Genomic DNA, 27332 nt, shown 5'->3' with positions numbered 1-27332 from the left:
TTCTTATTGAAAAGCCTGTGTGAAGAGAAGGGTCCTTTCACCAGGTCCTAAATGGGTAGGGTGTCCCTATTTTATAGAGACAGTCCCGATTTTTGGGTCTTTTTCTTATATAGGCTGCTATTACCCTCCCCACCCCCACCCCTGTCCCAGTGTTTCACACTTGCTCTCTGGTCACCCTGTAAATGGGGTACAACGTGGATAAAGTAAGAGCTCCTGATAGTGAGAGGTGCTCAGGTCTGTGGTAGCATGGAAAAAATCTGGATGGTTTAGGTAGTTTTCTTTCCAGAACAATTCCATTAGTTGAGATTGAGTGGGTTCTTTATTATGGGAAGGTATTTTTCCTCCTCTGAGTACAGATGGACTGAGACCATACATCAAAACTAAATACATTTAATGGATAGAATCTTGTAAGATTGTTTTCTTTTTAACTCAAATTTTGATGACTATATGACACAGGGTTTAAGTGTGAGTGATTTTTTCACTGTTCACTGTGCACGGAGAGTATTTACATTCTCTGCTTATCCAATTGTTGGCTTTTCTACTAAGACAGTTTAGTGTATCAGTGCTGGTGGTTTTGGCAGACACAGGAGTAGGAGCCACAAAATCCAGAATTCTAATTCCAGTTCTGACACTGATTCTTTGTATGGTCTTGCGCAAATCATTTAAACTTGTTGTCTTCCCCATTTTGTAAAATATGGATAATAATACCTCCCTACTTCACTAAGATGTTGTGGAGATTAATTAATGTTTGTAAAGCACCACACAATTGGTAATATTACTACAGGCCACTAGAAAGATGTCAGATGGTAAAAAAAAATAAATTTGGCTTCTTCTCATCTGAAGTAGCTGTCAGCCCCAGGGCCATTGGAGTAGTAGCTGGCAGTCCGCACTGGGGCTGCCTGAATAGCTGACTGGAGGTCAGCCCCAGACCCGCCGGAGCACCGGACCCCGGACCTGCCGGAGCAGTGGACCCCGGGCCTGCCGGAGCAGAGGCCAAGATTGGGTCAGCCCCCCTGGGGCAGGAGGTGCAGTGATCAGCCCCTGCCGCAGAAGCAGTGGCAGGGCTGGAGCAGCTGCAAGCCCCTGGCAGCACTCAATTTGTCCCCCACCTCCTGGGTATTTTTAGTAAAAGTCAGGGACAGATCACGGGCTTCGGTGAATTTTTGTTTATTGCCCAAGACCTGTTCCTGACTTTTACTAAAAATACCTGTGACAGAATCTTAACTTTACTAGAAAGGCTGCACAAGTATCTTTAACTCAGCTCCACTGCACATATACATTACAATAAAGTCCTTAATTACAGGATCACATACAGTTTCTAAAATAACATGTAGCAGCTTGTAATATGTTTCCATTCTTTTTGTCTTACACTAATTTCATTCTCATAGGAGTTCTGAATACATTTATTGATTTAGGCATTTTACTTTGATAACTTCTTTTAATTCTATGGTATTTTCTTTAATAATTTTGTCAACAACTATACACAGTATAATTTATTTTCAGTCACCAGCACAGTGTTCCTTACATGCAAATTATCACTTTCTCCTTGTTATATCTAATCTACAATGTTTTACATACTGTTTACTGTAGATGTGGATTTGGTTAGATATCATTCATGAACTCTCTCTAGCACAGAATTACATGACAGAGAACTACACAATATTAGAAAATGCTATGTGTCTATGGTTCTAGAAATAAATTGTATGATAACATATTGTCTTTGAGAATCAGTATGTGATCGTGTAATTATACCATATATTGTAAAGCACATGTCCAGTGGGGCAGAATTAAAGTTGCATGTACAGCCCTAGCTACAGTATTTACAGGTTTTTTGTTCAGTTTTATAGAAAAAATTCATAACACAGAAATATTTGGTTAGACACAACCTGAATCAGGCAAGAGATCTTATCTTCTGTGCACATGTACTAATTAACCAAGTTAGCTAATTGGGTAGGTAAAGTGTAGCCTTCCTTTGCTCTCCGTGTATCCCATGCACCTCATAAGGAGACCAGTTCAGCCAAGCACTTAAGAAAATGGTTGTCCATCCAGCCCCTATTCAGCAAAGCACCTAAGCACCTATTGAGTTAAATGGGATTTAAGTACATAAAGTTAAGCACACACTTAATGTTTTGATGTATGAGAGCTAAGATGCACAATGGGAAGTACCTTGTTGCCCACCTTACCTGCTGTTCACTGAATCAGGTAAGGGGTCCTGTGGAAAATACCTTATTCTCTGTGCACATTTACTAACTAACTAAGGGTATGTCTACAACTGCAAAAAAGGTGGGATCTTAACTTGAGTTAGTTAATTTGGATTAAAATGGCAATGAAGACACAGCAACTCGGCTTTTACCTCAAGTTAGCAGCTCAAATTCAAACCAAGCCTCTTCATAGGCTTTAACTTGAGCTGCTGAGTTGCTGTGTCTTCACTGATATATTAACACAAATTGTGTAGCCCAAGCTAAGAAAACATCTTTTTTTGCAGTGCAGACCAGTGTTCTCAACGTATTTACCATCATGGGCTACATATGTAGCTCTCTATTTTATGTGGGCTGCATCCACATAGTATATCTACTATTTGAATGGGCCTGAGGATGTCAAATGGGCTGCAGCTATGTGCTGATTGGGCCACAAGCAGCCTGCAGGATGAGAACCACGAGGTGTAGACATACTCAAAAGTAGCTAAGTGTGTAGGTAAGTCACATCCATCCTTTGCTCTGAGGGTTACTAAAAAGTGCTTTTAAGCCCATACCAAATATACTGTTGATACTTGGAGGGCAGGTTTCAAGGGGTCATAAGTAAATCAAAATCAATATTCACAAAACCATCTTTTCCTCAGCAAGGGCTAGACTTCCATGTCAAATTTAAATTTCTACCCCAGCCATTTTGGTACCTCAGCCATTTTGGTACGGTTTTAAAAAAAACTTCACACATAGACAGAAGTCGTTTTAACCAGAAGAAGTATTTTTTTCATTCTCCAGTCAATATAACCTGAATTATTCATGCTCATATTTTCAATAAAATAAAATATTCTGGTAGACACAAAACATGGAAAATTTGAGCCTGAAAGAAGAAAGTTTTGGAAAATTATGACTGATATTAAGGGGTTAGGATGGAAATAGTCCCTGTCATGCCCACTCCCAAGAAAGGCAATATAAACCAGTGGAATCCAGGAAGAATCGGAGGAATTAAAAAAACTTTACAACTTGTCTTCCCCTCAACATACAGCAACAGCAGCAAACACAAAGCAGTACATTTAACAGAATGTGAACATAATCCTTGAATATTTATTATTAGATATTTTAACAACTAGCCAATGAAGATCAAGTTCAGTAGATTTTGCCACAACCAAAACAGCCAATTTGTTTTATTTTTACATAATTTTTGAAAACCAAAGATGAGACTGCACCCTGTGTACAAGACAGCCCTCACTGGATAAGAATTCTGTTCCCTAATACTGTATAAAAGGCGTAGTGAGTTTGCTATGTGTTTTGATTGTTTTCATTTCTGAATGAGGCTGTGCCTAAAGCTCAACTCCCCAGACTATTGCCATAAGAAAGGTAGTAGCAGATTTAAACTTGCAGAATCTTTTTTCCCAGCCTCGTTGAACTCCCCAGACTATTGCCATAAGAAAGGTAGTAGCAGATTTAAACATCCAGAATCTTTTTTCCCAGCCTCGTTGTTTTGAAGGAGGGATGGAGGAGCTGTGAAGCATCCAGAAGTGCTAAATTGCCATAGGACTTATCTTCAGAGCACTTTCTGATGGCACTTCAAAGTGAAACAGCCTGAAATTAAAGTGAATCCTCTAAGTCCTCCTTCTGAAAGCAGCTAGTGCTGGGAATGATGATAGAACTTCAGGATGAAGGTTCTGCCTTCATATGTCAAATTGGCAGAGTTGCACAATGTCATCTTTGGGCACAATTTGGGTCACAGCATTAGACCACGTAGGTTATATTATCCATTGTCTTGACAATACTGGATTGCTCCCTACAGTACAGTACTTAAAAAGCCTGGCAGTGTTTGCCTGTTAGCATATGTTAATTTACGAGGAAAGACGTAAGTGGGTTCTGCTGACTTAATGAAGCAAGCAACTCAGAAAGAGGAAAAGAGAGGCTCTTTTGAGAGTGAAAATCTAGGTTTGAATAGTCCTTATGTACCAACCTGAGGAGCTGCCAAGCTTGGGGAGAAGGCTTCAGCTGAATTTCATTATCTTATTGCTAATAAAGCCAAACTCCAGGAAGGGAATGGATTAGACTTTACACAGTATGTGGACTTTGTTGTGGAGCACATTGATAATGGCACCTGCTCATATATAGCATCATGAGTTATGAGTAATTTTTAAATCCCTCTGCAAAAGAGATACAAAAGGAGGGAGAAAAGGAACACCAGGAACAGCAGCAACAGCCTTCAGCTGCAGCCTCAGAAGAGCCTCACTAGGCTATGTTGCAATTTATGAAGGAGAGTAGGGACAGCGGTCAGAATTTCTGAAGCAGATGTCCCAGGTTTGTTCCCCGAGGGATACCACCCAGGTTTTGAGGACACACCAGCCCGTGTCTGTCCAATACAGGACTGGATGAAGACTCTGAAGCATCTGCTCACATGTATATTATCTATTGTTTTCCTCAGGCTGTGTCTCAGGAGGAACAAGATCTCCCTGGGCTTTTTGGTGTAGATAAAGGTACAGAGTCTGCACTTTTCATTAGGATATCACAGAATGCTCCCTTCCCTTCCTGGTGCATTGTCTCTGTTCCTGGGCCAGTGAGGAAGGGTGGGGGATGGCATCACCTCCTCTTCTTTCTGGGTGACATGTTCCCCAAAGGGAGCGAAGGCTCAATAGAGAGAGACTATTACTGTGATTTGCTCTCACGGAATCATGAAATGGGCAGGGTCGTTTCCTTGCATATGGCACCCTGCTCACTCAACTGGGCAACCACAATCTAACCTTAGGTACCAGAGAAATAATACTTATTGGCTCTTGCTAGGCTGACTCCATGCACCATATTAAGACCAGGCAGGATTTTATTTGCATGAAAGTTGATATTATCAAGATATTTCCCATGCAGTTTAGTTACAATAAATATGGTTGACTTTGCTAAAATGCTTATTAAGTCATTCCACTCATCCCTTAGCAGGCAGCAACAGCTCCTGTTCAGATGATAAATCTGAATCCTTCTATTGAAAACTGTGCAACTAGGGCAGATATGTGGATAACACAATTTCAGCCAGATCAGATATACTGCAGAAAGCTATACAGCCAATAGACCAAAATTTCCATTTGCTTTGTCTGTCGTTTGTCTGTAGTTACTTCTATCGGTGGAAACTAAAACATTCAAGATACTAAAATTCATTCACGCCTTATGGACAACAACTCTTGATATTTAAGTATTTTTAAATGAATTATGTACTTATGAAAGATGTCAGATGACACACTATCCACAGAACTTATAAAGCATGGGAAACAACACTACACACTACTCTCCTCTGACCAATGTTTTTACATCATTCTGGATGCATCACCTCTACAGGTGAGAGGAGATTTCAGTTTCCAGGGCCATTCAGTCCTTGACTCTTTGACAAGAGAGCCAATACGGATTCTAATCGTGATTGTTTTTATGATAAGACTTGTCCTGGATAGAGATCAATTTTTTAAACTTTTATTTAGGTAAGAAAGAATATTAAATTACTGTAAAAACCAAAGGAAAAAATATTCTCCAACAGGAATAGAATCATGCTTTTCCTAGCTCTAAGTCTGATTGCTCAAGTTTGAAGACTTTAGCTAAACAAGAGAAATGTTGACCCTGCAGCAGTAACTTGTGTATGTGTGTAATAAATAAAAGCTAAGAGCCAGAAGTCAGTGAAGTTGACATCTTTTCTTGCTCAGGGGAAAGCTGCTGCTAACTAGAAAAAACTGCAGAGTTCACTAACTGATCAGCTTTAATTATGTGCAAATGATCCTTGTTTTAGTGACACAAAACTGACTTTCCCTATTGTACAGTTGGCAGAAAGAAGTTAATTGAGCAATCCAGAAACTTGTTCTGTAGAAACCATGCAGTCCTCTCTTTCAGCTTGTCAAAAAATGATGTTATGTTTTGTTTAAAGTCAAATAGGCTTATCTAAATGCTTACCACTCTGGCAGCCAGTACAAGGTTACCATATGGGGTCAGTGCATAGGAACAAATACAGCTGCTGCTGCTGGAACTATGAAATGTTACCACCAAATGCAGCAAAACCCATTGACATGGTGCTAATCATAAGGCATTTAAATGGAGATGTGGGAGACCAGATGGCAAATTAGAATATAATAGGAATACTTGAGCAGGGTATGAGTAGATGCGTTTCCCTAACATAGCACTCTCTATGAGAAGTTCAAAATTCAGCACATTTCCTAACAACAAAAACAGTAGGCTAAAGATCAGTTCACTGGGAGACACTGAACCTAAGAGAAGCAGAATGTCTTCTGGAGCGCTCCTGAATGCAGGGGGAGGGTGTCCATTCCATCATTCCTTAGGCTGGTGCCAAGCGCGCCGCATTCTCTGTATCCAGGATCTGCTGGCTGAGTGCAGAAGGAGCAGCATCATGGCTGCACGTCCTTTCCATCTTCCATGGTGTGACTAGCATTGCTAATGGGGCTGGGAGGAAGTAGTCCTTTCACACAGAGCGGCGTAGGGGCTGTTTTCTGACTGGAACCTGCCTGGGCATGTAAGAAAAAGAGGAATGCACTGTGCACACTCCCCAGCATTTTCACCCTGTCTTATCTGGCCTGCAGTCTCTTGAGCTACCACTACGTGTGCCTCTAGGTCTGAATCTCAATTGATCTAAGACCTCTTTACATTCCTCTGGCAGTGTACACACACTTTAAGGTACTTTACACTGACAGCATGTTGTGAAGGAGCCTGAAGATGCTTGAGAATTCAGGACTTAAACTGTGTGGGGATAGAATATGGATGATATTGCAAGCAGTGTCACTAGGAGGGAAGATAGACAGGGACTTTATAACACCTAGGACAGTGCAGAGAATTCAACATTAAAAAGAGTCACAATCAAGTCACCTGAAGAGACTACATAGCAGTGAGAAGATGGATCAAATTGGTGAGAGGTGGTAAAGAAATATACAGACACATCTGTGATCAGTGTGATGCTTGACTGAAAGCAACAAGTAGGAGACACCATCAACTATTTAATTCAGTGAGAGCTTTTAAAAGGTTTGAAGCCAAGAGTGTGTAACATCAAATTAAACAGAAATAAAACTTTATCAGAGGCTGTGGAAAAAATAAATCTGTGCTAGTAGCAAAGTAGAATAATTAATTTCACTCTCGAAATCATACCTATTGCTGGAATGTAACCATCCGTTTACAATCATTTAGTTGGTGGTGATGCTGTAGAGAATAAATGTGAAATTTCCCAAGGTGACTCATTTTATCTTTTTTTTTTTTTTACTGGAATTTTCCTTTTCAGTAGTATGTTTAGACAGTACTTCTCTGATTACTACATTCATTCCTGTCATAAACAAAATCTCTTGAGCTGAACATTGTCTTAAATAGCAGCTGCTTTACCTTCGCTATTATAATCTGCAAACAGTTATAAACATATCTCTGTGTCAAACTAAATACCCCATTTTGTTTTGTGAACACTGTTTTGACAGTAATCTGCACTGTATCTTCAATTTTGCCTTTTAACCTCCATATGGGATTCCAGGAGGTCTTAGCAGAGGATTAACATTGGAGAACACTCAAGAGGTGTTAACTTGGAGGGTCTTCCACTAAAATGGAAGCATACTAGGTCAATGAGCTGGGGAACTCATCTGAAAGAGGGGACTGAAGGGTTGGGTGGGAGAGTAGAACCAGACCATGAGGCTATGCAGGAGGAGAATGCAGAGAGGAAGAATCCTGGAATCCCTGAAGGTCATTAAGACTCAAAGGACTCTTAGGAGAGGTGAAGAAACTGAGGCAGGGATATGTGCACGTTTTTTTTCCCCATAGATCTGTATATCTCTTATGTTTGTCCATGAGTAGAATGCGATTGGTTTAGAAAGTCCTCTTGCAAAGTCTCTGTGTTAGTTGCTTTAACAGTTGTTAAACCACAGAGGGGGAAATAGTAATCTAGAGGGCCCCCAGTAGAACTCTGGGCATACATAAGAGCTATTGTGCGGGAGGCCTTGTGTTTGAAGGATTAAGCAGTTGGATTGTGGAACCTTATGTCTTGGACAGCGAGTCTAGACAGAGAATCTCCACCCCGAGAGCATGCCTGGATTCTCATAGACAGTGTTGAGACTCTGTGCAGACTCAGCAAGCCCAAGAGGATGTGGGATCCAAGGGTTGGTTCCAAACACTGCAGACTGGTGAGCATCCAGCCGGGGGAGCTCAGCCAGGATTATAACAGGTACTGCTTTAACCACTGCATTCATTCCTGTGGAAAACAAAATCTCAAGCTAAAATCTCTTTCTTCAAGAGTAGATGCTTTGCCTTTGCTATTATAATTTGCTAAAAGTTATGAACTTACTGCAGGAATGTTTATCATGGAAGTTTTTAATGAAATCTAAGACTAATGAATACAGAGCATGGGATACCATAGAGTCTTTTTTTCTTCAGGAGTGATCCGTTTGAATCCAGCAGAGTGACCATTAGGGCCATCTGAGGCTTTTATAACATTGCTTATTCACTAAACCATAGTTGCCTCTACTGGTTCTTCCATCATTCTCTACCTTTTCTAATTGATTACTTGGCTTCATTTCCCATGTGTTAGAGCGGCTAGAAAATGGAAATCCCTTCCCATGAAAAATTTCATGTTTAAAAAAAAATGTTGTCCAAACCAGGACAGAAAGTCAAAACTGCAATATCTTTTGTGGGAAGGGATTTCAGGAAAAATTCTACTTCGGTTCTCCTGAAATGGAATGTTTTGGCTTCCTCCAGCAGAAAGTGAAATAGACAAGAGCTTTTCAGCCTGGCTTCTGGAGAACTGGGGTGCTTAGCCTCACATCTCCCCTGCAGCTCCAGGAGCAGGAAACACAGATATCAGGGGTGCTCAACCTCTCCAGCCTCTGAGCTGGCGCGGAGGCAGATAGGGTGACCAGATGTCCCTATATTATAGGGACAGTCCTGATATTTGGGGCATTTTCTTCTATCGGCGCCTATTACCTCCCACCCCCATCCCGATTTTTCACACTTGCTGTCTGGTCACCCTAGAGGCAGAGAGCCTGAGTGCCCCAGTGCTCTTCCTCTCTAGCTGCTGGAGTTAAGGGGAGGCTGCACATCTGGGCTCTCTGACTCTTCATCCCCAGAAGTGGGGGGCAGACAGGGAGGGTGAAAGCCAGGGAGGCAAGGAGTCAGGATGCTCAGCCTCAGCAGCCCTCCTGGAAAGCTTTAGTCTGTTTCACTTTCTGCCTGAAATTGACCAATGCCTTCCAGGCAGGCTACCATGGAGTCATCATTTTAATTGTCCCAGCAAGCTTTTCAGCAAAACTGAAACTTTCACATGGAAAATTTCAGTTTTGTGAAAGGGGCATTTTTCATTGGAAAACTTTCTGATGAAAAATTCCCAACCCTATAGCTCACGCTAATACCTACGGTAGGCTTTCAGTAAAGTCCTACTGGAATGGGGAGACTGGAAGCACCAATACTCAAAATTCAGTTGTTCGTTAGATATCACATGAGGCATGACCATTGGCTTGCATGTACTTGACACAGAATCACTGGACCAAATCATGTTTATAGCAGGGACTGGCCAAACACATGATTGGTACCAGAGCCCCAAACATTTTGTGCCTCCAGATACATTGATGCAAATCTCACAGAGCAGATAGAAAATGGGCCTGCATATATCTGCATAGTTTTGTACTTCTGAAGGGAAATTTCTAAAATTTTCAGAGGAAATCATTTTTTAAAATCCCAGTTGTGCAGATTTCTCGTGTGTGTGCATGAGTGTGTGTGTGTTTGGGGGTGGTGTCACTTTAACTGTTGGTTTACAATGGGTATTGCCAGAAATGAGGCAAACATTCACATTACTGCTCCTGAGCAAACATTCATATCCTTAAATGAATGCAACAGATGACCTTGTGGCCAGTGTGGTAATGCAGATGTCACACCTAACACTTGAAAGTGACTCAAGATTGTAATTGTCAAGTTCTCTGAGAAATGACATGGGTAGAGAGGTGGGCAAACTGAGAAGCTGAGAGGAACAACTGCCTTAATTCTTGAGGCCATCTGAATTGCTCTCCGTGAAGCTGGTCTGGAATTTTTGATGAGATGTCTTCCCCTTGAAAAAAAGTTGATTTGTGAAAACCAAAAACTGTTCATAGAAAAAAAAGTAGTTTTGATAAATTTCTTGACTTAAGAGAATATTGCGGGGGAAAAGGTGTCAAAATTGTTTAAACATCCCGTTTTGACATTTTCTAAATGAGAAATTTTGGTTTCTCAGTTTGACAAGACTTTTTGTTTAGGAATTAGTTTACTAATTATAGTGAAAAAAATAAAATAAATAACTAGAAAAAGGTTGGAAGTGAAATTAAGTGTTTAGAAATTATTGAAATATTTTGACTGACCCAAGCTGAAAATTTTTTGGGTTTGTTGACTTGTGAAAATTTTCAAGATTTCAACTTTTCATCCTTATTCTGGATGAGAAGAGTTTTCCAAATTGTGAATATTTTCCCATGCTAGGAAAAGAGTTTCCTGCCCTGCTCTAATGCTCAGTGCAGGACCAGAGCGATAGAAGAGAAGGTGGACACTTTTGACTCCCCAGATCCGTGGGACTTCTGGAGGTCAGTTCAGCCCTTTGACACAATAGAGCAGACTCAAGACCCCTCTAAGTTACCCTCGTTTATAACAACCCCTAGGGGCCATTAAGTTGGCCAGGTACTGCTGGAGCACTGCAACCTCTGACCATGCCCTCTCTCCCCCGGCACAATCTCCACCATGCCCCATGTGCTGCATAAATTTAGGTGGGTTTAAGGTTCACTGCAAATAATTTACAAAGTTCCATTAGCTAAATATTATAGAAAGTGAAAGATTTTAATTTTAATTTTCCAAGTAACTTTATAAGATTAAATATTTAATTTAAAAAGTCAAAATAACGATAAATTTACATCAATATGGAGGGTTGGGGCTGAACAGGGAAAGGTGGTTTTTTTGTTTGTTTGTTTTCCTTTTAAGGCACTATGCTCTGGTGAATAAACACAGTTTCCATTTGAACCAGTCAATACCTCAATACTCTGGTGTAATTCAACTCTTTTGAAGTCAACGGAGTTACATGAGGGATGAATTTAGCTTAATATGCTTACACTACAAGACATAATATATCTAGTATGTCTAAAACACAAAAACAACAAAAAACCCGACTACAATATTTTTTGCAGGAAAACAACCCTTGTGGGGTGCTCTCAAGTTAATAATTGCAGTGGTGCACAGTGGCAACTATTTTTAATATAGTCTGACCAATCAGTTAAACTCTTTAAAGTACACAAGCTATGTGGAATGCACAGTGAAACAATTCTCTCTTTGCTTTTCAAGTGAAAACTTTATCTTCTCTTTTTGTTAATGGAAAAGATTTTGGTTTTGATTTAGTATTTGCATGACATTGTTTAGGGCAGCAGGCAATTGTTATGACAATGGAGTGATTTAGTTTGCTATGTCTTTAGTAAACTAATGTATCAGCAAATGAGAGCTCCAACTGAAAAATATTTTTTTTAAAAAAGCGAGGAACACAAATAAAACACAAACAGAAAAACAGATATGGAGATCCCAGTGTACTGTATGCATTGATAACATCAACCCTGAGACCGCTTACTGAAGTGAGTTATCTAGTGGAATCACAAGGAACAGAAAAGCAGCCATTTCTTTGTTTGACACTGGGTCCCTTCTAAAAAAAGGACAGGAGTACTTGTGGCACCTTAGAGACTAACAAATCTATTTGAGTATAAGCTTTTGTGGGCTACAGCCCATTTCATAAGATGCATAGAATGGAACATAGAGTAAGAAGATATATATATATATATATACATACAGAGAACATGAAAAGGTGGAGGTAGCTATACCAACTGTAAGAGGCTAATTAAGATGAGCTATTATCAGCAGGAGAAAAAAAATTTGTAGTGATAATCAAGATGGCCCATTTAGACAGTTGACAAGAAGGTGTGAGGATACTTAACATGGGGAAATAGATTCAATATCTGTAATAACCCAGCCACTCCCAGTCTGTATTTAAACTCAAGTTAATGATATCTAGTTTGCATATTAATTCAAGCTCAACAGTTTCTCCTTGGAGTCAACAGCTTTTCTGTTGCAAAACTGCCACCTTTAAATCTGTTACGAAGTGGCCAGAGAGGTTGAAGTGTTCTCCTACCGGTTGTTGAATGTTATGTTTCCTGATGTGAGATTTGTGTCCATTTATTCTTTTGCGTAGAGACTGTCCGGTTTGGCCAATGTACATGGCAGAGAGGCATTGCTGGCACATGGTGGCATATATCACATTGGTAGATGTGCAAGTGAACGAGCCCCTGATGGCATGGCTAATGTGATTAGGCCCTATGATGGTGTCACTGGAATAAATATGTGGACAGAGTTGGCATCGGGCTTTGTTGCAAGGATAGGTTCCTGGGTTAGTGTTTTTTGTTGTGTGGTGTATGGTAGCTGGAGAGTATTTGCTTCAGGTTGGGGGGCTGTCTGTAAGCGGGGACTGGTCTGTCTCCCAAGATCTGTGAGAGTGAGGGATCATTTTTCAGGATAGGTTGTAGATCTTTGATGATGCACTGGAGGGGTTTTAGTTGAGGGCTGAAGGTGACAGCTAGTGGCATTCTGTTATTTTCTTTGTTGGGCCTGTCCTGTAGTAGATGACTTCTGGGTACTCTTCTGGCTCTGTCAATCTGTTTTTTCACTTCAGCAGGTGGATATTGTAGTTTTAAGAATGCTTGATAGAGATCTTGTAGGTGTTTGTCTCTGTCTGAGGGATTGGAGCAAATGCGGTTGTATACTAGAGCTTGGCTGTAGACAATGGATCATGTGGTGTGTCCTGGATGGAAGCTGAAGGCATGTAGGTAAGTATAGCGGTCAGTAGGTTTCTGGTATAGCGTGGTGTTTATGTGACCATCTCTTATTAGCACAGTAGTGTCCAGGAAATGGACCACTTGTGTGGATTGGTCTAGGCTGAGGTTGATGGTGGGATGGAAATTGTTGAAATCATGGTGGAATTCCTCAAGGGCTTCTTTTCCATGGGTCCAGACCATGAAGATATCACCAAAGTAACGCAAGTAGAGTAGGGGCATTAGAACAACGTTTCCTTAGCTCTTGTCCCCTAAGTCAGCCATAAAAATGTTGGCATACTGTGGGGCCATGCAGGTACCCATAGCAGTGCCGCTGACTTGAAGATATATATTGTCCCCAAATGTGAAATAGTTGTGGGTGAGGACAAAGTCACAAAGGTCAGCCACCAAGTTTGCCATGACATTATTGGGGATACTGTTCCTGATAGCTTGTAGTCCATCTTTGTGTGGAATGTTGCTGTAGAGGGCTTCTACATCCATAGTGGCCAGGACGGTGTTTTTTGGAAGATCACCGATGGATTGTAGTTTCCTCAGGAAGTCAGTGGTGTCTCGAAGATAGCTGGGAGTGCTGGTAGCATAGGGCCTGAAGAGAGAGTCCACATAGCCAGACAATTCTGCTGTCAGGGTGCCAATGTCTGAGATGATGGGGTATCCAGGATTTCCAGGTTTATGGATCTTGGATGGGAATAGAATACCCCTGGTCGGGGTTCTAGGCATGTGTCTGCACAGATCTGTTCCTGTGCTTTTTCAGGGAGTTTCTTGAGCAGATGGTGTAGTTTCTTTTGGTAATCCTCAGTGGGATCAGAGGATAATGGCCTGTAGAATGTGGAGTTAGGGTTCCCTCCCAACTCTGAACTCTAGGGTACAGATGTGGTGATCCACATGAAAGACCCGCTAAGCTTATTTCTACCAGTTTAGGTTAAAACTTTCCCAAGGCACAAATTCTTTGCCCTTGGAAGGTAGGCTTCCACCACCAAGTGATTTAACAAAGAATCAGGGAAAGGACCACTTGGAGTTCCTATTCCCCCAAAATATCCCCCAAGCCCTTAAACCTTCTTTCCTGGGGAGGCTTGAGAATAATATCCTAAACAATTGGTTACAAAGTGATCACAGACCGAAACCCCTGGGTCTTAGGACAATAGAGAAATTAGTCAGGTTCTTAAAAGAAGGATTTTATTTTAAAAAAAAGTAAAAATCACCTCTGTAAAATCAGGGTGGAAAATAACTTTACAGGGTAACAAAAGATTCAAAAACACAACAGAACGTCCTCTCGGCTTAGTCCCTTCTGTAATACATAGAAATATAATTTCTGCTGTAAATGTTACTATATACGTTTTTCTGTTATGTCTGATGACAGAATGTTTGGAATCCAAACAGGATACAACTCTAGCTTTGGTGTTCTGGAATTTACCAGAAGTCAGGGAGGTCCCAGATAGTCACAGAATCCATGACCTCCATGACAGAATCGTATCCTTACTGATTAGTGAATGATTAATCATGCAACCCTGACATTGTCACAGCATAGTGTCTAATGATGTATAATATCTGTTTATTTTATTTATTATATTGTGTCCAGCACTCAAAGGGTTTGACACAGGATGTCCCTCAAAATATATATTTTATCATTTTAATTCAAATCTATCCTTTAATAGTGTTAGTTCCTTATCTTATGCCCCGAAGCATAACAATCATCCTTGTATGGAGGCCCAGTGGAGATCAATCACAGAATCGTAGAATCATAGAATATCAGGATTGGAAGGGACCTCAGGAGGTCATCTAGTCCAATCACATTATGGAAGTCACACGCTTGTAGATCAGTATTGATAGAAATTTAACATGACTATATTTGCTTTGAAGAAGTGCTGGATGTACCATATTTCCTGGTGAAAGTCATGAATTTCATTAGTATCACCCCCAATCATCCAATCCATTGTTTCTCAATAGCTGTATGATAGTTCAACTCTAAAGAATAGATGTGTTTCTGAAATAACTGCTCTTATTCCAATTGGTCAGAGTAAACTCTTATGAACTAGCTTAACACAAAAACATATATATTTTTTCAAAATAGCTTTTTTACCCTAAACGCAAAAAGCTTTGAGGGTGCCTAAACTATGCAGGCATTCTATCTCTCTCTAAACTATACAGAGATAGAATAATAGAAATGTAGAGCTGTAAGGGCTCCCAAGAGGTAATCTAGTCCAGCCCCTACACTGAGGCAGGACCAAGTACATCTAGACTATCCCTGACAGGTGTTTGTCAAACCTGCTCTTAAAAACACCCAATGCTGGGAATTCCACAACCTCCCTTGGAAGTCTATTCCAGAGCTTAATTACCCTCATAGTTAGAAATTTTTTTCCTAATATAACCTAAATCTCCCTGCAGATTAAGCACTTTACGTCTTGTCCTACCTCCAGTGGACAAAGAGAACAGATGATCCCCATCCTGTTTATAACAGCTCTTAACATATCTGAAGACTGTTATCAGGTCTGCCCTCTGTCTTCTTTTCTCAAAACTAAACATGCCCAGTTTTTATAACCTTTTCTCATAGTTTTCTAAACCTTTTATCATTTTTGTTGCTCTCCTCTGGACTTTCTCCAGTTTCTCCACATCTTTCCTAAAGTGTGGTGCCCGGAATTGGACACAGTACTCCAGCTGAGGCCTCAGCAGTGCCAAGTAGAGTGAGACTATTACCTCTCATCTCTAACATATGACACTCCTGTTAATACACCCCAGAACTACATCAGCCTTTTTTGCAACTGCATCACATCGTTGACTCATGTTTAATTTGTGATCCACTGGAACCCCCAGATCCTTTTCAGCAATACTACCACCTTGTCAGTTATTCCCTATTTTGGAGTTTCCATTTGATTTTTCTTTCCTAAGTGTAGTACTTTGCACTTATCTTTACTGAATTTCATTTTGTTGATTTCAGACCAATTCTCTAATTTGTCAAGGTCATTTTGAATTTTAATCCTGTCCTTGAAAGTGCTTGCAACCTCTCCCAACTAAGTGAAGTATCCAAATTTTATAACCATACACCCCACTCTATCATCCAAGTTATTAAAGAAAATATTGATTATACTGGACTCAAGACTGACCTCATTAGACACACATTCCCAGTTTGGCAGCAAACTGTTAATAACTACCCTTTGAGTATTATCTTTCAACCAGTTGTGAACCTACCTTATAGTAATTTCATCTAGACCACATTTCCCTAGTGTGCTTATGAATTGAGAATGTCATGTGGGGCAGTATCAAAAGCCTTACTAAAATCAAGATATATCACTTCTACTGGTTCTCCCCTACCCACTTGGCCTATAACCCTGTCAAAGAAGGAAATTTGGTTGGTGTGGCATGATTTGTTCTTGACAAATCCCTGTTGGCTATTATCCTCTAGCTGCTTACAAATTGATTGTTTAATCATTTGTTCCAGTATCTTTCCAGGTATCAAAGTTAGGCTGACCAGTCCATAATTCCCTGGTTCCTCTTTTGTTCCCCTTTTTAAAGAAAGGTACTATGTTTGCCCTTCTCCAGTCCTCTGGGACCTCACCCATCCTCCATGAGTTCTCAAACATAGTTGCTAATGGGTCCAAGATTGCTTCAGCTAATTCCTTAAGTACCCTAGGACAGTGGTTCTCAAACTAGGGCCGCCGCGTGTTCAGGGAAAGCCCCTGGCAGGCCAGGCTGATTTATTTACCTGCCACGTCTGCAGGTTCGGCCAATCACTGCTCCCACTGACCGTGGTTCGCCGCTCCAGGCCAATTCCAGAACAGCTGCCCTAGGATTAGTTTCATCAGGCCTTGCCAACTTGAATACATCTAACTTATCTAAATATTCTTGAACCTGTTCTTTTCCTATTTTGGCTTGCATTCCTTCCTTTGTGTTGTTAATGTTAATTGTGTTGAGTATCCTGGTCAGGTCACTATTAACCTTTTTAGTGAAGACTGAAGCAAACTAGGTATTAAACACCTCAGCCTTCTAGATGTCATCAGATATTAGCTCTCCTTCCCCACTAAGTAGAAGATCTATGTTTCCTTTGTCTTTCTCTTGTTCTTCATGTATTTATAGAATCTATTCTTATTGCCATTTATGTCCCCTGCTAGGTGTAACTCATTTTGTGCCTTAACCTTTCTGACTTTGTCCCTACATTCATAGAGTCCTAAATTCTAAGGCCAGACAGAACTATTATGATCATCAAATATGACCTCTACAAAATGTGAATTGTCTTTTAACAAAATTATTTGCTCTTGTTTGTTTAAGGTGAATTTGGAGAGGTATGCAGTGGACGTCTGAAGACACCAGGAAAAAGGGAGATTCCTGTTGCCATTAAAACTTTGAAAGGTGGCTATGTGGACAGGCAGAGAAGAGATTTCCTGAGAGAGGCTAGTATCATGGGACAGTTTGACCACCCAAATATTATTCGCCTCGAAGGAGTTGTTACAAAAAGTAAGTTATTAATCTATTTTATTTCTTCCCTGTTGGTATCAAAATTAAAAAATAAATGGGATTGCCTTCTACAATAATGACCCAAACCACAGGTTTATGGAAGTTACTATAAACTTCCATAAGTATTTTGGGCAGTATTTTAGAATAGTGTAGGATGTGTTTTTAATAAGGGATGCTACATCTCTGTAAAAATCCTCCTCATTCAAATAATACCTTCAGAGGTAAATATGAAATAGGATTGCAGTGTTATCTACTGGAAAATTGAATACAAGAGAGGAATCTAGAATTCCAAGTATTGTGAACATGAAGGCAAATTACCTTGCAGAGATAGGAAAGTGGTAGCTATATTCTTCTTTTCCCACAGCCACCCACTTTCTATCATTCTATAATGTTACACTGACATTAATATCTGAATGAACTCATTTCCTATCTACAAGAAAGTAAAAGTTTAAACCCTTTGTTAAAAAATTGCCGTACACTTGCAAAGCCTTCAGGAAAACGTTATGAAGAAAAACAAATACACTTCATTCCCTATTTTTAATTTAGAATAACCTATGGAACTTCTTCATCTTTATTCCTAGTCTAGCTCACAAGAAAAAAAAAACAAAAATAAAAAACAAAAAAACCTTACTGTTCCAGCAAAACCCTGATCATCTTAATCCATATTTTTAGTTAGGTTAAGAAACTGTCTAAAGAACTAAAATGCATAGTGACTATTTAAGTCTGAGATGAAAGTCCTATTAACATGTATGAAATTTATTTATAGCAAACTTTTTGTAACAACGAATTCCAAGCCTCAGGAGGCATGATATTCTCATAATGAAATCCTTGCTATAACCAACTCATGATGTTTGCTGATTTGCAATGCTTCCTTCTGTTTGTTTCTCTCTTAAAGTGGATTTAGACTTTATGAAAGGTAATGACTGACAGTATAAAGGAATGAAGTCCTTTTGTTTGCACAGCAGATTCAACACAGGCCGCACAAACTTTTTTGTTATCACCCCTTCCAACACTAGACTTGGGAGACACTATGTACTAGAAGTAAGATGGCAGGTTAAGACACTGAACTGGAACTGCCACAGACTCCCTGTGTGGCCTTGGGCAAGTCAACCTCTCTGGGCCTGGGCTCCAGATCTATACAATGTAGATAATAATGCTTTCATGTTTATGAGGTGCTCAGATACTACAGTAATGAGGACCATATGCTGTAAACTTCCATCTTCATGATTGTTCAATCATTGATCACTCTGCTGAAAATAGCAAGGTTGCCAATTCATGCCAGGTAAGATACCACTGAGGGGGAAAACCATGGTTGTATGAGACGTGGAAATCTGTAGGATCTTAATTGAAAGCAGCTGCTTGTTTCATGTACACTGGTGGACAGTCATCCGATAGCAATAATCACTTTCAATCTTTACCGACCTGGGCTGTTTATGAACTAGTGTCATAGAAATGACTTGACTCCATATCCCATTACTCATTAGCTGATTCAACAATGTAATTTGATATGTCTTATTTCTGAAAGAAGCTAGGGATTGTGATTCACAGTACTTGTTTCCATTCAGTTACATGTTGCATACCTAATAGAATAGAATATACTTAGTGTTTAATCTTTGCCACACTTCTAAATTATCTTATTTATAATGTGTTGTCATCCATTCTAATGAGAAGTGGGCATGAGTTAAAAACAATGAAATCAGTGCAAGTGTTCGTTCCTAGCATGGACAGGCAAATCTGGGTCTTAAATCACCTTAAATCAATAAGATAATTCCTTGTGCTTTCCACGAAGGACTGCAGATACCTGACTATTGCTTTTAAAATATTTGCCTAAAGGTGATATAGGGAGTGTGTGTTCCTGTGGCTTATAGTTATAGTTACACAAAAATGTATTGCTGTCAGATAATAATAAAAATCTAGCATTTGGATCTTTAAAAAAAGCAAATATGTAGGATGCAACAGAATTAATTCTAGCACTGTTTTATTGGTGGGGTTGGGACTATAGTGTCAACAAATTTCACTTTAAATGCTAGACTGTGCAATTTGCACACAGCATGAAGTAAGGAGCTATGCAGAGCTGACTTACTCTGAAAGAAGTGCCAGTAGGGGTTCCAGGTTTCCTGGTAAACAGAGGGAGCATGCACCCTGCTGCAGTCCTTCTGCTTCCCGGCATGTTGTGGTGGGGTAGCCATAGCTCCATCTTCTCCCCTCACTGCCTCCTTTGGGACACCATATGCCCGCAGGTGGGTAGTGTGCATGTAGTCGCTGCGCTTTCTTGAGAGCGCAGAGTCTGCAATTCTGCCAAACCAAGCCAAGAAGGAAGGGAGGTTTCTTACTCCCACTGTGAACCCCTGGAAAGGCCAGGCAGAATTTGTTCCTAGATGACTTGTTTGTTGATAAAATGATTACAAGGTGCTTTGTCTTAGGAGGTAGACTGATAACAGCAGAAACTGTTTATCTGATATATATATCTCCATTGCACTAAGCTGTAGAAATACATCTGATAGAATAAGTTTGATTAATAGAGTTGTACCACTATGCTTAGCACAGGGGTAGGCAACCTATGACATGCGTGCCAAAGGCGGCACACGAGCTGAGTTTCAGTGGCACTCACGCTGCCCAGGTCCTGGCCACTGGTCCGGGGGGCTTTGCATTTTAATTTAATGTTAAATGAAGCTTCTTAAACATTTTAAAAACCTTATTTACTTTACATACAATAGTTATTTTCTATATTATGGACTTATAGAAAGAGACCTTCTAAAAACATTAAAATGTATTACTGACATGCAAAACCTTCAATTCGAGTGAATAAATGAAGACTCGGCATACCACTCCTAAAAGGTTGCCGACCCCTGGCTTAGCACATACTTTTCTCTCTAGTAGCCCTCAGCTATGTAGCTGTAGCCATTGCTGGTATATATTGCATCAGTTTGCAAAGCAGTACTCTCCTTAACTGAGTCATTGGCTATTGAACTACAAAAGAGAAAGTAATTGATTGCAATAAACAGAAGAGCGCAACCAAACAAGTAATTATTGACCGGGGAACAACAAATGCTTCCATGCATTACACAAATGATAGATCTTATCTTGCATTATCAAGTAAGCAGAAGTTAGCATTTAAGGAATAGTATTCCCCAAAGTTGCCCTGTGTGTGGTTTGTCAAAGAAAAGAATGCTATAACAGCCCTTTCGCAAATGAATAATTCTGCTTTTGAAGGATTTATTCAGCAGATTTGTAATTCCCTTTTCTCACTGTTGTCTTTCTTACACGTGCCAGTCATGCCCCCATCCCAACGGCAGGGAGATCTGGGTATAACTGCTGCACCAGCTCTTTGTCACCAGAGGATCCAGTTACAGTGTGATGGTCCTCCCATGGCCCATTTTGTTGGCTGTAGGAACACTTTCTGTCAGCATTGCAGACCAAAGCAGACATGCAACAGCACAAAATCTGGGTCCAGCAGTTCATTTACATCACTACTCAAAGGGACAAACACAAAAAAGAGCATTTGCTTACACTGGATTTGTTTTAGAAACACTGTTGATTTATGTGGGTTGCAATAAAGAGGCCATTTGTTGTCTAGCAGATCCACTCAGATATGCTTGTCTAGAGCAGTGGAGAATATCCATGTTTTCCTTTCAGGTCAATCTGCTATAGTGATGGTGTTAGTCTGCCTTTGAGAGCCCTGTTCATGAGCCAGTTTTTGTTTTTCACTCTGAGCAGACTCAGCTGAGTTTCAGAGTAACAGCCGTGTTAGTCTGTATTCACAAAAAGAAAAGGAGTACTTGTGGCACCTTAGAGACTAACCAATTTATTTGAGCATGAGCTTTCGTGAGCTACACGGTATACATCTGATGAAGTGAGCTGTAGCTCACGAAAGCTCATGCTCAAATAAATTGGTTAGTCTCTAAGGTGCCACAAGTACTCCTTTTCTTTCAGCTGAGTTTGTGTTTCTGTAGCCACACTGACAGCCTTTCATAAATGGGTGTTGGAGGTGAGGAAGCTGCTTGCTTCATAGTACTCAGATGTTGCTGTGACTGAGGTCCCGGGGGGGGGCCACACTGAGGTTGCTTAATTAGGGCAAACTGCAAAGAATGGGGAGACAATTCCCCCAAACTGGTGGTTCTTCCAATAATTATTTCCACCAAGCTAGCCAAAAACAACTTCTATAATACCTTACTGCCAAAACACAGTTCCCTTAAAAGCAACCCAGCCTTTGGACTCCTCCCAGACAGCCAAGTCAAATATGAAAGTTCTACTAATTCCAAAGGATCAGACACATTACTTCCCACATTAATGAATATTTCCCATCTTCACCCAAATACATGCTACAGACAATTCTTATTAACTAAACTAAAATTTATTAAAAAAGAAAAGAGAGAGTATTGGTTAAAAGATCATTATACATACAGACATGAATACAGTTCTGAGATCAGTTTCATAATAGAGATGATGAGCATTGGAGATGCAGAGAGTTCTGAAAATAGGTGTGTTGTGGTAAATTTTGAGTTTTTAATGCCACGTACTGTAATAATGAATGTGTCTCATGAAGCATATTGGAACTGTATGCAAAACTTCATGGGACAAATTCATCCCTGGTGTCAATGGTATGACTCCTTTTGATGGAGCACCCACCTCACACTGGTTTGGAAGGGGTTAAGGTGGCCAGGCATGCCAATTAACTCCCATAAGTGCACCTGGAGGAGGAGCCAGGGAGCTGGCCACTAACTAGGAGTAGGCTCAGCTGTGCCAGTACAGGCAGGGGCCCAGCATATAGCCAAGTAGCTGGCTACAGGTGGGGGCTGCCGGAAGGCAGGCTGCAGCCACTCCCTGAGTAAAGGATTTGGCAAACCTAGAGAAGGGAGAAGCCAGTAAAGTAGGAAAAAGCCCAGGGGAAACAGCAATGAGGACTAAGGAGATATAAGCCAAGGCCTATATCTTGTTATAGGGTCTCTGGGTTGGAACCCAGTGTAGTGGGCAGGCCTGGGTTAGAGTTTGGGTTCCCCTACCAGCAATTGGGTAATGGCACAGGATGTTGGAGATGCCACCCTGACACAGGGTCTGGAAGGCCTTTGAATTCCCTGGAAGGGGAGGACTTTAGTGACCTGGCTGGAAGGCCAAGCTACGAGAGGAAACTGCAAATCTGGGAGTGAGTGGGATAGCAGAAGGAGGCAAGATGGGGGAAGACACCATGGGAGGGAGAGTGCAGGCTGGTGGAGCTAATTCCCAGGATGACCAGCAGAAGGTGCTGCGAGCAGTGAGTGAACCCCGTGCCACTCCTGTACAGCCAATGGAGTTATACCTGCTTATACAAGGATTGAATTTGGCTCACTGTCTTTATTTTTCTTTTAATATTGTTTAAAAAGTTAAATACCATTGCACATTACTGTAAGTTTAAATGGTGCCATGGTGAACTGCAAAAAAGATTATGAAAGATCAGCCATATATCTTCACTGGATGTGTTTTATTAAAATGGGATCCAAAATGAAGAAATTATCCAAAATTTGGAAATTAGAGCTATGGACCATGTCTGACAGAAGCAAGACAAAAGTAAGATATTTTATCCACAACGCTTTTTGTAAAATAGGTTACCCTTAATGGACTCATCCAGAGTACCTAATTAATGTAGATAATGCTGAGTTAGTATTAGACAAAAAGTAAGGCTTACAAAAGATATATACACTACCCTGCATATAATTTGTGGAAGGTTTGTTCTGCCAAGACCTACAATACCCCAGTAAATTGATTTTCCTAAATGACAAGTACTTGAAAGGAATTAGCTCTTAAACCCCTAGAAAATTATTCTTTTCATCTGACAGAACTTTTTGGCACGAACCAAAAGGCTTTTATGGTTTCCTGCAGTTCCACTTTTTGTGTTTTACTTCTCTGTACTATAACTAACAAGCAATACAATATAACTGTCAGCTTTGCTGTATGTTTCATAGGCTGATAAGCAATGAAGAAAAAGCACATTGTCAAGTGGTCAAACAACTAACATCTTGTTAGTAGTAGCTTAATCTGACCATGATACTGTGTCCACCATGACTAAACCTTTATACATTTTTTTTCAAAAGCTGCTTCTGTAAAGAAAGTAGAAGGCAACTGGATTTCACACACTCTGTAAGATCTTTTTTCAAAGCTGGCATTTAATCACATAAGGCCTGTTTTCCAAAGGTATTAGGTGTCTAAAAATGCAGATAGATGCCTAGCCTCTGTTGAAAATCCCACTAGGCACCTATCTACATCTTTAGTCATCTAAATACTTTTTAAAATCAGTCCTTTTGTTATCCACAAGGTTTTTTGTTGTTGTTTTTTGTTTTGGGGTTTTTTAAGAAAAGGCTTGATATGACTATCAATTTGCATAATTAACATCATTACCAGCTGCAAGCAATTGCATTTCAGGATAGGTTTCATTCTCCTGAATATATTATGTAATTCCCTGTTTTAAAATCCCCATTAGGAGTGAGTGAGAAGATTGAACTTTAAATTGAACAAATTAGTTGTAATGGGTAGATGGAATATGGTGGGGTTTTTTCTGAATGCAGTCCAGAGAATTAATGAGTAAAAGGGACACAGGTTCAGTTGCACTGATGAGGTTTATTTCTTATTTACATTGCTGATTTTGTGTTTGTATAATAGAACCGTTATAGTTTTGCCCTAGTCATGGTGAGACCTATTGAAAATTAGTGATTATTTTGCAAATTAGCAAATGAATAAAAAATAAAACAATTTAAAAAATTCAGGGCACTGATTCATAAACTATATTTTATTCATTTATTTTATTAAATATACATTAATTTGTTGTAACTTTCTTCATTGCCTCATAGTGCCCTAGTAAATTAACTGTAGTCTAATTGGTAAAATGAATAGTCTTAAATCCAGTTGCATCTCTCTTGCTGATAAGTCTTTGATGAGATGAGGAAACCATTGGATTTAATGGTAAAACTTCTTGGGTCTGAGGTTTCCCAAAATGATGATTAGGGAGATTCTACTGTGTTTTTAAGCTAGAGTCTAGGAGCGTTTGATCATATCTGAGGGATTATTTTGTATACTTTTAACCTAAGTTTAAAAAATACAGTAATTTTCGCTGTACATTCAGTAAAAGCTTTGTCTCTTTGTTTCATTTCACTATAAATGCTTAACTTTAGTCCAACTTTCAATAATAAGTCATTCTGTGATAGCTCTATGACAGTTGTGTTGTGGTGGCATCAAGGAGGTGTAACTTGACCAAGTGAAAGTGCTTTCTTGTCACCTATCAATGAAACCTGCAGCTCTTATGATTAGCTTTATTTATGATCAAAATAGACAAATTAATAGTGAGGGAATAACAAGCTAGACAAAGCTGGTCTTACAGTGTGCAAATGTCCTGTTTATTTCAGCTCCCTCTCTACAATACATACAGGGCTCTGTTGCATCTTTGCAGGGCTGTTCTATTTTGGTGGTAGATATGCATCAGTGTCCAGAGGCGCTTGTGCATTACTCAGGTAGAATGCTGCTATGGGCACGAGCAGCAGCCCATACTGGGAGGTGAGGCACCTTTAGGCCACCTCAGTCAATGCATTGGGTGAGAAAGTGAGACTGCGGAAGCCGGACTTTCACCCTGCTCAGACAGAGAACTGCAGGTGGAACTATGACTTTCATGCATTTTTGCAGTGAAAGAGCCTGATTTTCCTCTCACACGGCTGTAAATGGGGAGTAACTCCACTGAAGTAAACGGAATCACCAGTGTGTCCTCTCTCACTGGTTTTAATCAGGCCCAAGCAGTGCAAGCTTTGGGAGTCTGGCTGACCCTTTTGTAGGCGCACAAGGGAAGAATGTACTTTCTATCCGCACTCCCTGCCAACCAGTTGCAGAGGGGCAACTTGTATCTGGCCATCAGCGTAGCAAGGATGGATCCATAATATGATTTATTGAGTATAATATTGGGTATAGAAAGTAAAATTTGGTGTGTGATGGGTGAGGATATTGGAAAATTAAATGAGCACCTTAAAGTGATGCTTTCAGGCCTGGCTTGTAGTGGACAGAGTAAGCAGGGAATCTAGAAAGAATACGAATACAAAAGCCCAACGGTAAAATAATGAAGGAATGAATCAAAGTACTGGTGGCAGAAGTTTAGTATGTGTTGATTTCAGGAATGTCACTGAGGCAGTGTAGAAGGCAAGTCAGCTGAATTGGCATGGGCAGTAACAGTTTAAAAAAAAATTAGAATCAAAAAGGACTTTCAGGTTCCTTGCTGCCAACTGAGGTTAATTTGGTTAAAGTTGGCCTTAGCATAGAAACACGGCTGGGTGGTTTTCTATCACAGGAGAATAAAATAATTTCAGTTTTAGCCATGTTCATGTGAAGAAGTTCTAGTATATCCAGCACACATCTGCCAAATTTTTAATGATAAGAGCAAGTATATCATCTGAAACTAGAAAATGGAAGATAATACTGTACCTAATCAGCAGAGGGATAATGGTCATGTCTAGAAGAACTCATCAGTTCACCATGGGGAAAAGTGGTACATAGAAAATAGTAAAGGGCCTAGGACTGAGCCCTGAGGAAAATTTACCATTAAATCATACAAATTAAACGAACTAGTTACTGAATGCCTGCGAAGATGGAGAAGACAGATAAGAAACTAGCCAGAATCTTAAAAACATCCATCAGTTCCTCACTGGATTGTGGACGTGGGCTTGGTCCCCCGGGAAGCGATGCAGGTGATGGTGCTGTTTCTGATGACTGTGAACCGCTCTCCACTGGTGCACTATGTTGGGGTTCAGGCTCCAGCTGAGCCTCTTGCGTAGGGTTATCTGCTGCTGTTGCCAGTGCAGGCTTGATGGTGCCCTGTGGTGTTGGAGCTGTAGATGGGTTTGCAAGTGCTGGACTCAGTGCTGGCAATGGTTCTGGTACTGGTTGCTTCACCACTTCTGGTTCTGGGACTGGCTTTGGTTAGGTTTCTGCTACTGGCTCCACTATGGCTGTTTCAGTCATTGGCAGGCAATCCGGTTCCACCACCTCTATCTGAGACTCTGATAACACAGACTGGGCCCTGGTGGAAGGTTCAGGAACAGGGATAGGTGGGAAAGCTTGCTTTGTCTGGCTGAGGGTGACCATTCCCACCCTCTTGGCCAGCTTTACATGGGTGGCCAAGTCTTCCCCCAGCAGCATGGGGATGGGATAATCATCATAGACTGCAAAAGTCCATGTTCCTGACCAGCCCTTGTACTGGACTGGCAACTTGGCTGTAGGCAAGTCAAAAGAGTTTGACTTGAAGGGTTGAATCATCACTTAGACCTCTGGGTCGATTAAGTTGGGGTCCACTAAGGATTGGTTTATAGTCGACACTTGTGCTCCGGTGTCCCTCCACGCTGTAACCTTCTTCCTGCCCACACTCACAGTTTCCCTCTGCTCTGAGGGTATCTGGGAGGCATCTGGGCCTGAGGACCCTCAGTGTGACTCCGGTGCAATGAACTGTAATCTATTGGGGTTCTTGGGGCAGCTGGCCTTTACATGCCCCAGATCGTTACATTTAAAACATCGTCCAGCTGACGGGTCACTGGGGCGAGGTGGGTTGCTGGAGAACGATGTGGCGGGACGATAAGGTGTCTGGAGGGTTCCTTGGGGTGTAGTTGGGGCCTTGGGCTGCCCCTGGTAGTAGGGTGTGTTCTGAGGGTGTCCCTTCTGGTATCCACTCAGACTGAAACCAGGGTTGTTCCTCTCTCGTCCCTCCACCCGTTTTGTTCCAGTTTGTCCCGCCTCTCTGACGGTCTGGGACTGCTTGTATTGATCGGCATAAGAAGCAAGACTTTCTGCTGAGTCCATTTTCTTATCCCATAACCACTGTTTTACATCATCATTGGTCATAGTCAGGAACTGC

General features: G+C 40.7%; 1 protein-coding gene across 5 annotated transcripts in view; it reads left to right on the top strand.

Moving 5' to 3' along the window:
* EPHA6 (EPH receptor A6) overlaps positions 1-27332 on the top strand; it is an 861217-nt gene that overhangs the window by 667132 nt on the left and 166753 nt on the right. For all 5 annotated transcript variants that reach the window (XM_048870007.2, XM_048869981.2, XM_048869987.2 and 2 more), the window contains one exon: positions 17291-17476. In XM_048870007.2, the coding sequence (XP_048725964.1) occupies positions 17291-17476 (186 nt within the window). The remainder of the gene's footprint in view (positions 1-17290; positions 17477-27332) is intronic.

This window comes from Caretta caretta, chromosome 1 (assembly GCF_965140235.1).
Source record: "Caretta caretta isolate rCarCar2 chromosome 1, rCarCar1.hap1, whole genome shotgun sequence".
NCBI lineage: Eukaryota > Metazoa > Chordata > Testudines > Cheloniidae > Caretta > Caretta caretta.
Note: the sequence above shows the minus strand (reverse complement) of the source record. Positions and strands in the feature narration are given on the sequence as shown.